Source organism: Strix uralensis, chromosome 5, assembly GCF_047716275.1.
Source record: "Strix uralensis isolate ZFMK-TIS-50842 chromosome 5, bStrUra1, whole genome shotgun sequence".
NCBI lineage: Eukaryota > Metazoa > Chordata > Aves > Strigiformes > Strigidae > Strix > Strix uralensis.
Window position 1 is genome coordinate 72,458,896 of NC_133976.1, and position 15,486 is coordinate 72,474,381.

General features: G+C 45.0%; 1 protein-coding gene across 2 annotated transcripts in view; it reads left to right on the forward strand.

The window, feature by feature from the left end:
* The window catches only part of TMTC1 (transmembrane O-mannosyltransferase targeting cadherins 1), a 185,358-nt gene extending 170,893 nt beyond the window's left edge, over positions 1-14,465 (forward strand). For both annotated transcript variants that reach the window (XM_074871591.1, XM_074871590.1), the window contains 7 exons: positions 2,296-2,398; positions 5,413-5,548; positions 6,324-6,468; positions 6,597-6,734; positions 7,125-7,247; positions 8,323-8,400; positions 9,144-14,465. In XM_074871591.1, the coding sequence (XP_074727692.1) occupies positions 2,296-2,398; positions 5,413-5,548; positions 6,324-6,468; positions 6,597-6,734; positions 7,125-7,247; positions 8,323-8,400; positions 9,144-9,284 (864 nt within the window). In that variant the 3' untranslated portion in view covers positions 9,285-14,465. The remainder of the gene's footprint in view (positions 1-2,295; positions 2,399-5,412; positions 5,549-6,323; positions 6,469-6,596; positions 6,735-7,124; positions 7,248-8,322; positions 8,401-9,143) is intronic.
* Positions 14,466-15,486: the final 1,021 nt, after the last annotated feature.

Below are 15,486 nucleotides of genomic sequence, written 5' to 3' on the forward strand. Positions count from 1 at the left end.
GTAATAATATCTGCCTACACTAAGAAAAAGAAACTTTTTAACCCACTTAGCTGCAGAGGAGAGCTTACTCAGGCGTAACCAGACTGAAAAACTGAGCCATAAAAAAAACAGACTTAAAACCCCTGGAGTTCAACTGAGACATCCTCACATGCATATTTTTTTTTAACGTCATAAAAATCTCATATGTTTTTTAAGCCAATCTTTTGAATTTTGTGAGGTTGATGAATGTTCCATGAAGGTCTGGGAGTGGCATTATTAAGTGTTAATGAGAATCAAGCCTTGATGAATTTACAGCATTTCTCTCAAGAAGAGGAGAGTCTGTGAGGGAGAAAGCTCTGGCACAAAAAGCTGGTCCCACCCTTCCCAATTTCTGACTGCACTTCATGCAAACGGTTTGTTAGAGAAATCATCCCAGACTCTGCACTGAGCCTGAGGCATGCAGGGTCAGGATGTTAGGTGCCAAAAAAGCAATGCAACAATGATAAAAATGCCAGAAGTGCTCTGTATTGGTGAGTGTGAATGTTTTGACATGGGACACTGCTAGTCCAGTTTAACAGAGGCTCTCTATGCTTTAAAGTTTATGATCAGTAAATAAAGTGAAGAAAACTGACATACATGCACACAATGACACATTCCTTGAAAATTAAAATCAGAGGAAAAGAAACTAATACAAAAATCTTTGAAAATATGCTTGTTAATGTCTTGGTGACACAGATGCTTTTTCAAAAAAAATTGCTCTTCATTTTAGTCAATTCTGACGATTGCCACACTTTTCCTGACCCCGCAGGATAATGATGTCAGATTCACATAAATATATCCAAAATGTCCAAACTTAAGCACTTTTTAAAAATGTGTTTCTATGTTTTATCACACCCTATCTTTTCTGCTGGCTGACCTTTATCATGTAAATGTGAAAGCACTTAACCATGGCAAACCGTGTGCTTTCATCAAGTCATACTCTTCCAGTGCGATTAATCCCAGCTCTCCCATTCTGAAATAGGAGGTGAGAAAGGAGTCCACACATTTAAGCAGCTACAGAGCAAAAGCTGCCATCAGGTACACCCTGTAAATCCAGAGAAAGCCCTGGAGGCTCTGGGACTTGAGGAGAGGAAAGTCCATAGCTGGGAATGGACTGACCTCTTATTTCAATGTGGATTCAGCTCCTAAACAGGAGATCTGCCTTAGTGGCTCCAGGCCTTCCTCAGCAGAGACCTGGATGGCTGATTTCACTTGGGAGCATCATCAGAAGGCTGTGGAGTTTGTTGCTGTAGGGCTGTGCCACACCCTGGAAGGGGAAAAATTGAAAAAAAGGTGTTTGGTGCTGGAGGCTTGCCTGACACCCCTCTGCACTGTGCTTGTCTCTGCTGTTCACAGCCTCCTTCCATAAATACACCCAACAGCAAAGCTCTGAGGTTAGGCGGGGAGGAAGAGCTAGGGAGCATGCAGGCAGTGGGCATGCACTGGCTGGATGGAGGGAAATGGAAGCCTTACTAAGATGCTATTTGATCGAAACAAGATGCCTTATTTTCATTTCAGGACCAGGTTGCCCATAGCTCAGTAGAGCACAGCCAGTGGGACATTTTCCATAGGCAGGGTGTTCCCAAAGAAAAGATCTTTATTTTCCAGTCAGGCTCAGCACCAACAAACCCTCTTGAAGTCTATGCAAAATGTAAGAGCTCAGCGCATCTGGGAATCAGCGCAGTGGCATCCCATCAATCCCAGTGAGCTACATCTTACGCATTGACAACGCCTGGTTTCAATCTGAATCTGTCAGATTTTTCCCACTCTTTCATTGCCCCCATCCTCCTCCAGCTTCACTCATCCCCCTGCACAAGCTCCCCATCCCCCAGCCATCACACACTCCAAGCTTTCATTCCTTGTATTTTCCCCACTGCTTAGGGACTGAACAGCAGAGCTCCAGAGGGGAAAAGTTAGCCAGCGAGATGATCATTAAACAAATAAATTAAAATATTATCAGATCCCAGATGACAGAACCAACACGACCCCTGAGGCTCGCTGACGTTGAACAGGAGCCACCTTTTCCAGCTGTTCTTTTTGTTTCACATGTAGCTCCAATTGCAAATGTATGGGAGAAAGCTGTCTGAATCTCTGGGGTACCAGATGGCAGCTATATTGCATCCATGCCATGGGGTAAAATTTTGGCCTCCTAGAAGGTGGAGTGGGCTGGCACCCTGAGCTGCTCATGCAACAAGGTAGTTGTCACAAAATGCAGGTATGTGGCAGATGGTCCTGACACCCTTTCTGCCAGGCTAAGAAATCTCCTTCTCTTTTAAGGAACGGCTTAAGGAAGCAGAGGAGGTCTATAAGGCTGGCATAGAGAATTGTCCAGAGAGCTCCGATCTGCATAACAACTACGGTGTTTTTTTGGTTGATACTGGTAAGTGAGAAGGAGCAAGGGATTCTCCCTCTCTGCCTTATTTGCTTTGATTTGTTTTATTCAGCAGTACACATCCAAAAGGGCATCAAAAGCTTCCAAAGCAATAGATGTGCCTCCACTGTAGCTTGGAAATAAATATCCCTGCGCTGCTGGAATGGCAGAGCATCCTGAAATTTGAAATCAATGCAGGCACTGTGCGGCAGTGGCATTCAGCCTGGGTTTTTCCTTCAGTGTTTCTCACCATCTTCACACAGGCAGTTGTCCTTTTCGATTTGAGCTGGGCAGCACCCTGACAATACTGCCATTTCTTTGGGAAAGCATGGCCACATCAGACCAAATCCCAGGCACACAAGTAGATCATTATGGTCTTTGGAGCCCTTGTAGCTCTACTTGGTGACAAAGCAGCTCTTTGACTGTAAAGGTTGAGTGCCACCACTATAAAAACAAACATGGCTTTTAAACAACAGTCATCTGTGAAAACAAAACCTAAGATACTCTGGGGTGAATTGATTTCTCAGGAGCTCTGCAATGACATCCAAAGCTTTTCTTTTCTGGGCTCCTGGTTCCCGTCCAACTTCCCTGGACTCAGGCACTTCCTGGCATCCACACAACAACAAAAGATGCTGCTGTAATTGCCGCCTTTTGTTGACAGCTTTATAAGCAAGGCCAAGTTAGACAAATGTCTAGTGGAAACCAAACTACTGTCTCACTTTGGTCCCCCCAGAACAGAGCTGAGACTCAGTGATGAAATATTGTAGGCTTAAAGTGCGTGGTTGCTACCCATTCTGCCCCTTTCACACTGTGCCCGGCTCCAGTAGTGCTTGGGAAGAAAGGACGATGGTGTCTGCTTGTCAGTCTGCAGCTGGCTGTCCTACCTCTGAGCTGACGCTCAGCCATTGCTCTTGTGTAGTACAGTGTGAAATAAATACAAAGCCAAAATGAGTGTTTGTAATAGAAGAAGGCGTCATGGCATTAGCGACAGAGGTTGAGGTTCTGAATTTGTGCCCTGGCAAAATTCAAACTTGCAAATAATAAAAATTTCTCAGTAATTTCACTCTGACATTGTACTCATCTTTGCTTGCCAACCCAGATAAACTGCCCTATTCTTCCCAAAAATTGTGGTTCAATCACAGTGCGGTGCACTTTCTATTTCTTGCACTTGTGTATTCTGCCAAAGTCAAAACGAACTTTTTCTGGTTTACTTCTACACTTCTCTGCACACAAACAACAGGAAAAAAACCCTACTGACTTTTAATACTTTAGGCACAATGTGTAAATAACCCTCCTGGAGACACGGCAGGGTGTGAAGGAAATGGCTGGTAGTGAGCCCATCACAGGCTGCGCTCTTCGCCGGCAGGCGCGGGGAGATGCTGTGAAGCACCACGCCAATTAGCTTGTAGGGTTTTGTGCAACAAGCCTCCAGCAAGTGTCAACACTGGGGAGCCATAACTCTAGACAGCTCTGCAGTGGTCATAGACACTCAATGTGTTTCCCCTAACGATGCGCATTACCCCTGCATGTTGAGCAGGGGAGGCACTGGGTGACTTACGGACTGAGGTGCATGCCCAGCTGCTTCCCAGGATGTTTTGTGGATATGATTTTCAAAAACATCTGCCTGCTCAGTGGTGGGAGAAGATCGAGGCTGCTGCTGGATGTTTTGAAAAAGTCCTATCCTGAAAGATTCGTTGTTGGCTTTGGATGAATCTTAAGTGCTTCTACATCTCCCTGCAGATGTCCCTCCTCTCTCCTGTAAAGGGGATGCTGAGAAGCGTCGATGTTGCTTTTATGTTGCATAGGTAGTCTCAGGAAAACCAAACTAGATTTGAAAAGCTATGAAAACAAAATTCCCACGGCAGCATATGTTCAGTGCCCCAACGCATGCAGGCTGTTTTCAAGTTCTGCTTTCCAGCTAGAAATGAAATTAAGCACATTGTAAAGTGATTTGGTTTAAAAAATGCCAATACTCAAAAGCTTTGTTGGTGGACAAAGCTCCATGAGTATCGGTTTTCATCAGGAGATTATCTGGTCTAGAGTGTGCAAACCGATTAAATGAGCACTGGGGTAAAAAATACAATATTTGTATTGCTGAAATGTGAACTAATTTATTAATTATTAATTTATTTAGTAGGTAGTCAGCAGACCCTGCCTGAGGAAAGCACTGCAAGAGCCTTCTTGAGGAAAGACATTATTTAGATAAAGGAAAACACACTATTTGGGCTAGTGGTCTGGCACCTTTCTTTTTGCAGGGTGTTGTATTTTGTCGTGGTGCTTGGTGATGTCATGGGCTGCGGGACCTCGCACTGGTAGACGTTTTCACACAGCGAAGCAGTGCCACCCAATGGCTCCTCAGCAACTCAGAGATGGTGCCTGTGTGCTCCAAAATAGGCACCCGGACACCTCTGGTCTGGGATTTATTGCCTCGAGGTGGGAATTAGCTGGTCACTGGCAGCTACTCCCAGTCCTGCTGAGCAATGCACAGAGATTGAGCAGGGCCAGTGTGACAGAGGTGGAGGGAGTAGTCTCTGTTTGGAAAGGGCTGGAACTATTTGCAGCTTTGGTGGGGTTGTGGGGAATACTGGGTGGCTTGTTCTCCATGTCTCCATTGCCTGTCTCTCCAGTGAGCCAGGGTGGAAGGATGCTCTTCCAGGAGGTGGGGGATGTGCCCCAGCCCTCTTTCTGGGGTGGGCACTGTCCTTAGCATGTGGGGTGCATCCCCCCTGCAGCATGATAGGAGATTGCTTTCAGTCAGCCGTTGTCTTCTGGTGACTGTACCCTCGACTTCCAAAAGCCCACCCCAAAAAAAATCTGTTTCTTAGGATCATCTCTGGATACCGAAGCTTAAATCTTAATTTGGACAGCACTTTTTTAATCTGTAGAAAGGCTGAGGTAGGATTTCTCAAAATGGTTCCCACGCACAGAGCAATAGCTGAAAGGAAACTCAGAGCATTACTGCGTGCTGAATTTGCGACAGGATTTTTCTGATGCATCAGTTCAATAGCTGTTTTCCTCTACAGGGGCTCCCGAGCAAGCCGTGTCCCACTACAGGCAGGCCATCCGCCTGAGCCCTGCTCACCACGTGGCCATGGTGAATCTGGGCAGGCTTCACCGCTCCTTGGGGCAGAACAAAGAGGCGGAAGCATGGTACAAGCGGTAAGGATTTGGGGTGGGAGACAGAGGTTTCCCTCCTCCCCCTGTACAGCTTGTCTCTGCTAAAGAGCCTCCAATATCTGAATCTGTCAGTGCATGTTTGGGTTTCCTCCCCCTTCCTTCTCCATCTCTTTGAAATCAGATTTACCTTTGCTTATTTGGCTGGTTTTGGGGAGTTCTTGGACAGGCAGCACAGACTCAGGCAATGTTGACTTCCCTGGACCATTCCCAAGCCCCCAGGATGGACACACTGCTGCTTTTGACTGGAGGATGCTCTAACAAGAAAAATCAGAGGTTTCTTGGTGGCATGAGCAGGTTGTCAGCATGATTCCTACCCTGCTCGAAGCTGGTCTGTGGGTGCCACACCAGTAACAGCCGTAACTGCTGCACAGCCCAGCACTGTGGCACCATCAGGAACTCTGGCCCTTCCCAGCAGTGTGCCAGTAGGCAGGCTCTGACTCCCAGTATGCAGCAGGGTGGACTGGGGTGTTGGGGGGTTGCCTCCTTTTTGGCATTCAGATTTGTGCTGACACTCCCCAGGTTCTGCCACCATCAGCCATCCCACCCCTGCTGCATGCTCATGTGCACTTTGGAGGTAGCCCTCTCCCCTTCCCAGCTGGCCAGGGGGATTGCTGCTTTGGGCACGCTCATCGCTCCTTGGGACCTTAAATTCAGGCTTTCCAGGGTGGGATGAGCAGGGTGCAGAGCTTCGCTACACCTTGCTCTTCCACTTTGATCCCCACACCACTTGGAGGCATCTTTCCTTCTCAAATTCCAGGGCACTGAAGGTATCCCGGAAGGCGGAAATCTTGTCCCCACTTGGGGCTCTGTATTACAACACGGGACGGTATGAAGAAGCGTTGCAGGTGTACAGAGAAGCAGCATCACTGCAGCCTTCAAACAAAGAGATCCGACTGGCACTGGTGAGTGTGGGGCGAGCTCAGCCAGGGCAAGGCCACAAAAGTGGAGCACCATCCGCTGGGTGCAGCATCATGTATTAAAGAGGGTTGAGCTTTTTGAGATCATAACCCTTTATAATGTGGCTCCGTAGGCACAGGTTTTAGCAATGATGGGGCAGACAAAGGAAGCTGAAAAGATGACAAACCATATACTCAACGAGGATGCGGAGTGTCTGGAGTGCTACCGCCTACTGTCAGCCATCTACAGCAAGCAGGAGCACTATGCCAAGGTACTGTGGTCATGGGACATGCTTGTCCTGAGGGCTCACACACAGAGCTCAGGTTGAATTTTACACTTCGCCTCTCCAGAGACATGTCACATGCCTTAGTGCATATCCAGTAGATTTTTTTTTTCACTAAAATCTTGTGTTTATCTAGGTACTGGGACTGAAACTAAGCAGTGTGGTTTTCTTACCACTTACTTCTCCTGCTGCTGTCAGCCCCACTTCCCATCAGCCACGGGCATCTAAAAAACTCATTTCCACGTGTGTTAACAGTGTCGGGCAAACAAGGGAAGGAGGAAGATGGCTCTTATGCTGAGAGGTCCTAGTGCTGAGGAGAGCATGAAAAGTGGAAGGGTGCAAATTATGGTAACACAGTGTCCTCTTGCTTTTTCACAGGCACTTGAAGCTATAGAAAAAGCTCTTCAGCTAAAACCAAAGGATCCAAAAGTCATATCAGAGCTCTTTTTCACTAAAGGAAACCAGCTAAGAGAACAGAATCTCCTTGACAAGGCTTTCGAGGTATGACTGCTGTAAGCCCTATGGATAGTTTTGTAGCTTAAAAGATAGAGTTAGCTCATTGCATCTAATACTCCCTGGTGCGTGGACCCTGGCTGTTGGCCTTGGGAGCTCAGCAGTTCACCAGTGGTACAGCTAAAGCTATGGGGCAGCTAACTTTGCCAGACTTAGTTGTGACTTTTTTCCTCATTCCTGTGTGGAAATACAGCTCCCTGCTCTGAGAGGTTAAGTACAGAATCGTGGTGGGATTATGGAGAAGCCTAGGCTTTTTCTCACTGACCAGACCCTTGGTGCATCCAGCCCCTCTTGCTGGCGATGGCCAACTCCAAGTGGCTCAGCTGGAAGCTTGGGGACCTGTGAGAGCCTACCATGTTGTAATATCTCACCTTATTACCTAATAACTGAGAGATTGGCTTATCCTGTGGAGCAGGAGGCTTGATAGCTCAGAAATTATGTTAGTGTTAATAATGGCATGGAATATTACTGGGACAGTTCTGATTATTCTCAATATACCTAGAGATTTCTAATCCTGATTTGAATCCTTTTCTGTTGTGACACCATAAAAACAGTGCTGTTTGACAGAGTCCAGAAGGTCCTTGTTGCTGCTTCTCCCATGCACAGTGGCAGAATCAGGGGAGGAGGGATAGCACTGCCCTCAGGCCCTTGTGAAACCTCCATGCAAGTGGCTGCACTGTAGTCTGCTGCCAGCTCCAAGTTAAAGCCTTGCAGACAAGGAGCATCACAGCCCACACAGGGCCTGTGGTTGGCAGGGACCTGCCCAAGGAAATGACCCCAGTGGTGCAGGGTGGCAGAGAGGGTTGCAGGGGCTGATGTGGCTCCTCATACGGTGCTGTGGGCAGGGAAACCCTGCGAGATGAGCCCAGCGGTGAAGCAGTATGTTATTGCATTTGCTGTAAAGAAACTGAAATTCAGCTTATGCATTGTATATGAGAAGAATTTGAAATTATCTTTTAAATGGATTCAGAAGGAGAGGAAACTTTGTTTCTTTTTCCCCTCCAGCACTGGTTTTGTTTGAAGAGTCAGACTCTTAACCTAAAAATGTTTCATATTTATGTAGAGCTATAAACGGGCTGTGGAGCTCAACCCAGACCAAGCGCAGGCCTGGATGAATATGGGAGGCATTGAGCACATCAAGGTATGACAATTTTGCTTTTCCTTAAGCTGTCAAGTGCAGAGACTACTACTCAGGACAGAAAGCTACATTTGTTTCAGACTGCCAAGAGGTGCATGTTTATGAACAGTTGAGTGTCCCCGACATATTTTATCCAAAAAGGAGGAAAGTCTGCCCACCCCAACTAGAATTTTCCAACCAGGTTGCTTGGGAATATGTATCCTGTAATGTAAATCTCGTATTTTAAGAGGGCAGGCTGCAAGGAACAACCTACCATCTCTAAAGTTTTCCTGCTTCAATTGTTGACCTACCTTAGAAAAATGTCACCGTGAGTCGACTTTTAAGATTCCTCTCCACCTAATTAATTTAAGATGTCTAATGCAGAGTACTGGCATGAGATTATGGAAATAGACAGCCTGCCCTGTGGTTGCTTATCTTTTTGAATACTTTAGCATATCATTATGATTTGGGACTTAAGGAGTCACATTGTGTGATATCCTCAAGCTATCCTATTGCTGAGTAAAATTAACTCTTCTGGTACAATGTAACAGAAAAATGTAAATCTACTTCTTGCCATGTATGTTTGATCAGATTTAGGCTAATGGCAGTCAGTGATCCATTTCATAATGAAGAAGTATTCCTGTTACCTAACAATACCAAGTTTTATATACTCTTTTTCCTTTGAATTATGGTCTTCACCATTCCCAATGAATGAACTTTCTATGTCAGGGAATGTGAATGTGATTTGTCACTCATTTTCTTTGTAGGGGAGCTATGTCACTGCCCGTGGCTACTATGAGAAAGCCTTACAGCTGGTTCCAAACAGCAAGTTGCTGAAGGAGAATCTGGCCAAACTGGATCGCTTGGAGAAACGGTTTCAGGAAGTCCAGGAGAAAGACCAAACATAGCATTCAGTCACCAGTGGAAAGAAACTCATGGCCCTTGGAGAAGAGTGTGGTGGAAGCCTATTGCTCGAAGTGATGCTGAAGGAACTTTGACAGGACTCAGAATTACGGAAGGCAAATTTTGAATGCATGCTTATGTTTGACCAAAGTTACAGGAGACACACTTGGCTCCTGTGGGACATGCTGGAGAATGAAGGAAAACCTTCCTTTAATCAAGATTTATGTTTAGGCTGAACCCATTTTAATCACACTGGGAGTATGGGTGGGACACGTACCTTCGATATCTTGGTTATCACTGGGGAAACCATGAGAACAAAGCACTCATCCATTGCAGCAGGGGTGAAGTAGCCCCTCCTGTTACTCAACACAGGCCAACCTCGTCCACATAAAGTATCACTGATGGGCTTCATTGCAAGTGCTGCCAGGTCCTTCTGAGCCAGGAAAGATGGTCATAACAGTCACATAAAAAGGTTTCAAGGGGTTAATGTTGAGGAAGTGGTGGCCACTTTTACAGCTCTAAATGTGGCTTGAAAATTATTCTAAAGAAAGGGAAAATGGTATCTGAATATCACCCCAGAAGGTTGGTTCTACAAGTAGAACAAATGATCCTTTGAGGGAAAACCTCACCTGAATGTTTTACTCATAAGATAGTAATTTTGTAGTAATACAGGTTCATGATGTCAGTATTGTCAAATATCATATGGCTTTACCCTTTACCCTCTCTCTCCAGGCCAAATAATTATTACTGTGAAAAAAATGGAAGCATCCAAAGGCAATGGGAAGCTCTAGGAATATTTGTCCTCCTGTCCAGTCCCCAGTAGAAAAAACAAACAACTGATCTGATCAATATAGGAGGTAAAGTAAAGCCACAGAAAGATTAGGGAAGATTTCCTAGCCTGGAAAGGTACTAAGGAGGCTTTTTTATGGGTTTGCAGGGACAAAGCCCATTTATCATGCTGATAACACTGACAAAACACTTTGTCAAAGTGTTCTCACCCCCTCCCCCAAAAGATACAGAAAATGACCTATAGCTGATCAGTCATAAATCTATATTTTTAAATACTGAAGTGGGAAAACAAATTCTCTTCAGAATTGGGGCTTTTATTTTTGAGCTTTATTTATTTAACTTATAATAATCAAATAATTAATATATTTTCTCTGTTTTATACAAATTGGGCAGTATCCTTCGCAGCCAGCCACATGGCTGGGCATTTTGACTTGTATTGTCTGAAGTTATAAAAATGCAGTACCACCAAGTCATGCTTGAATAACTCCCCCTAATGATGTTTTTAAAGCAAATGGCTGCAGAGCACATTGGACTATGCTGTCACTGCAATAACAGCATTTCTTCTGCTTCCGCCAGGGTTTGTACCAGTTCACAGAGAGCATTAGTGGGATCGTGCCTGGTGCCACTGCCTTTTGGTTTGGACATCAGGGTAGGTCATCAGTTTGTTCTTCTTGGAACAGGAAACCACCATAAAAGTAGTTGTATTTGAGCTTGATTGTGGCCAGTCCCTGGAGAAGAGCAGCCCAGGGTTCGGCATTATTAGTAAAGGACAGTTCAGATTATGTATGTGATGACTTGATACAGGTCTGTCAGGAAAAGCCTGTGTGGCAATGACCCATGTGGCACCTGGGTTTAGTTGGTGCTGACCATGGCACCTCAACAAGCTCCAAATTCACTCAGTGTGATGGGACAGCTGTGTGCTAGTAGCTCTGCCAGCTTCATTTAAAAAGCTCAGTGTCTAGCTGCTACTGGTGGTCAGATTACTGACAAATTATTAACATGACTCCAACTGCATTTGGAGCTCAGAGGGAGTGCAGGCTGGTGCAGATGTCTGCCCTGTCAGGCCTTGTGGAGCCACTAGAGCCATGGCTGTGTGCCCACTGAGACGAGGCTGGACTTGGGAGACACTGGTCCCCCCTGGCCGAGGAGACTGGCCAGTGCCTATACAGCTGGGCAGAGGTGGGAGAGAGAGACCATTGGTGGGAGAGGGTGGTGACACATATTTATGGGCTCTCTCCCTTCGAACCAGCTTCCCCAGGGAGCAGCTAGGACCAAAATAGCAAGTCTTTTGCTAGTGAATTTTCCCTTCTCCCCCCAGCCCAAGCAGCCTACTTTGCTTTCTGGAGCTGAGGGCAGGCTTGAGGTCCTGGGCCTGGGTCAGCAACCCTTGTCTTTTCACAGGATTTTTATGGCCATGGACTTGCTGACCTGACATTTCTGCATGTCCCAGTGCAGGCGCTCCACTGAATGCCATGCATATAGTAGCTTTGCACAGCCCTGGTGCTGCCAGAATGCCCAGGAGGAGATGGGGTCACACCAGCAGAGTCCTGTGAGATGGAGAAACGAAAGCTTAAATGGCTTCTGAGGGCACTTGGTTCCCCAGTGTGCATTGCAAAGTTGCAGGTGGTTCATTACTGGGGTATTCAGAGGTATCTGGACCATAAAGCTCTCTGCCTCTCCCCGAGGTGAGCCTGCCTTTGGAGTGGCTTCACCAGAGCCCCGTGCGCCCAGGCTGGATGGCTATCTGCAGCTGGCAGAGTGGCGTTTGGTATAGCTCCCGACAGCAGTGCCATGCAAAGCCCCTCGCGGAGGAGGCATCTGCAGAATGCTCTGAGAGCTAGCCGAAGCACGTGTGATAGGGGTGGGGGGACATACCTCTCATTTAAAAACATGTATCAGCTATAAACTTTGTCTCATAAAGATATATTAAATAAATACTATATATTCTACAAGCCCCATAGCAGTGTGGCTTTAAATTGTGGCCAATGAAACATATTTTTTCAAATATAGAAGTTGTATTTTTTATATCAGTGCTTCATGAGAGGGAAGACTTGGTTTTGTGTTTTTAACTTTGGCTTAAATCTTAGTTTGTCTTTCCTGAGAGACCTGGTAGAAATGATTGTCTTGTTCTTGTCCTAGAACCTGATCAATGCCATCTTGACCTCCTAAAACCAGTGCACCTGTAAAAGTATAATATAGCTTTTGGTGCCCCCCTCCCAGATCCTGGAGAAGGATTACCATTTTTGCAACACTGTCTTACTTAGAAAATAACGTAGAAAGATGAAACCATCCTCCCGGAGAGGGAGGCGGTTTGGTTGGAAGGCATGGCGTATGTTCATCCACTTGCCTGAATTAGGCAGGTAACATATCCATGGAGTTTAATCCCAGTTGAACTGGATTATGTTTATATGCCGAAATGCCAACTCTCCACATTTTGGAGCTGGGTTTATGGTAGTTATGGAGAGAGGAGGGCTCAGTAATGAACCCCGCTTTCCTGAACCAGCACTTTATACCCCATCTATGCAGGATGATAGTCTGCAAACTGGCAGCATGTTTGGAGAGCAATTCAGACCTTGAGCTACCAAAGCAGTTAAACCCTTGTGAAGTTTTGAGCTGACTCCCTGTCTCGTTGGCGTCCATGCTGAAACGCTGTGTTTGTTCAGGACATTAATCTTGTGAAAGGTTTATTGGCGACGAAGAAGAAGAAGAATGGAGTATGATATGAAATGGGTTACCTCCACCAAAACGGTATGCTATTGTGAAAGATAAATCGAGTGACTTACCTTGTGATAAACTGGATATTATCCTAATTAATCATAGGAAATGTCCTCTTCCTCTAGCATTGCACAGCTTCTAAAATAATGAGTTATAAATACGTTGTTTTCTGCCAACTCCAGAGCTCAGCATGGTTAGCAGAGATTACAAATTAATAAATGGCTGAAGCGCTCTACCTGGTGGGGGAGAGTTCATGCTCTCTGGAAGTTGCATTGGCTAAACCTCAGTGCTTACCAATATTAAAGTGGAGCATTAACGCAAAGCTGGTTAGACAGGACTTTCGTGTACTCACTGTGCATTTTAATCCTAAATGAAAAACATAATAATTGTGTTGCTTTTTCCTTTTCCCATGAATAATATTTTCAGCTGATGGATTTTGTTTTATTTTATTGCTTATTTAAAGTCCAGCATTCTTTGCTTCCATTCCTTTTCCATCCCCCAGGATAAATGATGCAGTGGGGGACATTTTCTCTCTCTCATAGACGCCTTGGACTAGGTTTTCCTACAAATGTGCAAGCAACTTGTTTTGCCCAAACAGTAAGTGAATGCAGCAGTGCAAATGGCCTTCATTCCAGAGATCTTGATGAGGATGGGGTGGGGGTGTGTGTGCATGCATGCACATGGGTGGAAGAAGTCGTAAGTCAAAAAAATCCAAAATGAAGGGCCTAACTTGCAGGAGAGGCTGGACACCCCTAAAACTGTCTAAAAAACTATGAAAGCTTCTTAATAGTTATAGAAATGAGGCCAAATATAGTGTACAGTATTTGGTAAAAGAAGACAACTGTAATTCTAATTTTAATAATTAGGCCATTTAGAATATAATTGTATGATCTTTTGCCCCACTTGTCCCCCAACTCAGTGAAAGAGTTGGTATATGCTTAAGTCTCCTCAATCCGTATGTGATTAAGTTGACCAAGTGCTCAATTTCTATCTTTCATATATGCAATTATGCACAATCTTTGGAAAAAATTAGCCCTTAGAGGGCTTTTTTTCCCCAACCTTCAGTCTCTTGCAGCAATTTCAAAATGCAGCATTTTGCTTTCATGTACATTTAAACCTAGCAGAAAAAAAAAAAAAAAAAAAAGGAAAAAAAAGCGCTTGGCATTCACTAGTGTTTCAATGTGGCAAAGTTGCTTCAGGTAATCTTGATAACCTTGTGCAAAAGTTCATTGCCATGTTTGTACTGACTTGCTGAAATTTTTTTCTTCTGGAAAATACCCCCTGTGGTATCCTCTGTAAAATTTATGGCTTCTACAACTGTATTAATGTAGAAATCTCTGCCTGAAGTGGATGTCACGCTGCGTGTTCCTGTCATGCGGGAGTTGTTTGCATTGCCTGTTGTTCATATGGTTCTTATTTCTGTATCTAATTTTTTTTAATCAGTTGTGCATATCTTTTTTAAAAAAAACCAAGAAAACAGCCCGTGGATTAGAAATCTTTTAAAAATAAATTCACACTTAGCAGCAACTGGATGTATGTCAGTGGTACAGGAATTTGCAAAGTTTTTTCTTTTTTCACTGTGGGATTTATGGCTAGATTTCACATAAAGGAGTTATGCTCAAAGTCTTTGCAGAAGAAAATGTATGTAAATGTCTATTTTATATAAAAAGTAAGAAAAGTAAGTGGCATGTCTGGTTTTGTTCTCTTGGCTATGGGGTCAGTCTGTTCCTTAGTATCAACTATGAACAAGCTCTTCTGGAGGTGGAAGGACCAAAGTTTCTTACTCCACTTGACTTACATTTTACTGTCCAAGGAGTCCCAGTGATTGCTCATGTATGAGCAACTATGCATCTCATGTATTTGAGTCTGGCCATATAAAAATATTGAAGCAGGCACGTTTTGCAGCCTGAGCATGAGAAAGGATGTGGGTTGGTGCTTACACGATCTTGATGATTGGACATGTTATACTGACAGGAGCTCTTCATGTCAGGCTTTATACATCTGTCAGGAATGTGTTAAACAGAGTGCAAAGAGAAAAACAGAACAGAAAGGAAAAAGAAACTAATTTTGTTCTAATTTTCTTCTTCCTGGCAGACATTCCCAGATGCTCCTGCATGCTCCCAGGGCCTGGGTTCACTCAGAGGATTGTGATGGTGATAAACACCTCCACTGAAAATAGACCTGAAAGAGAATCAAAAGCCCTGAACACAACCCCATAGTGTTTTTTGTCATCTTGGTGTGTGAAAAACCCTCTGTAGCATGTAGGGGAATTGCACACTCACTTTGAAATCAGCCCATACACCCCTGAAGCTCTTCTGGATCCCGACAGTGCAGGGTTTCTTAGTGGAGCTTGCTCTTGCAGTATGTGAATGACATCTCTCCCTGTAAAAAAGGTCAAATCATTTTCATCCTTATGGCAGCTACTTCAGGCTCTCTGTAAGCCCCGTGTATTGCTTCACAGGTGAGAAGCTGCTGGAGGTTTCAGGCAGATCTCTTGGTGTCCTCTGGGAAGGAAGAAGCGGCACACCACCATGCCTTATAAAGGTGCTCCCCCTGGCCCGCTTGGGCGAGGAGAGACCACGGGGTGAGGAATTCAGCTGGACTCACCTTTGCCTGTGCTAACCCTCCTCTGCGAAAGAATGAGATTTGTTTCAAACTGCAAGGGGTAAGGCAGCTCAGGGCTGGTGGCCGGTGGTGAGAGGG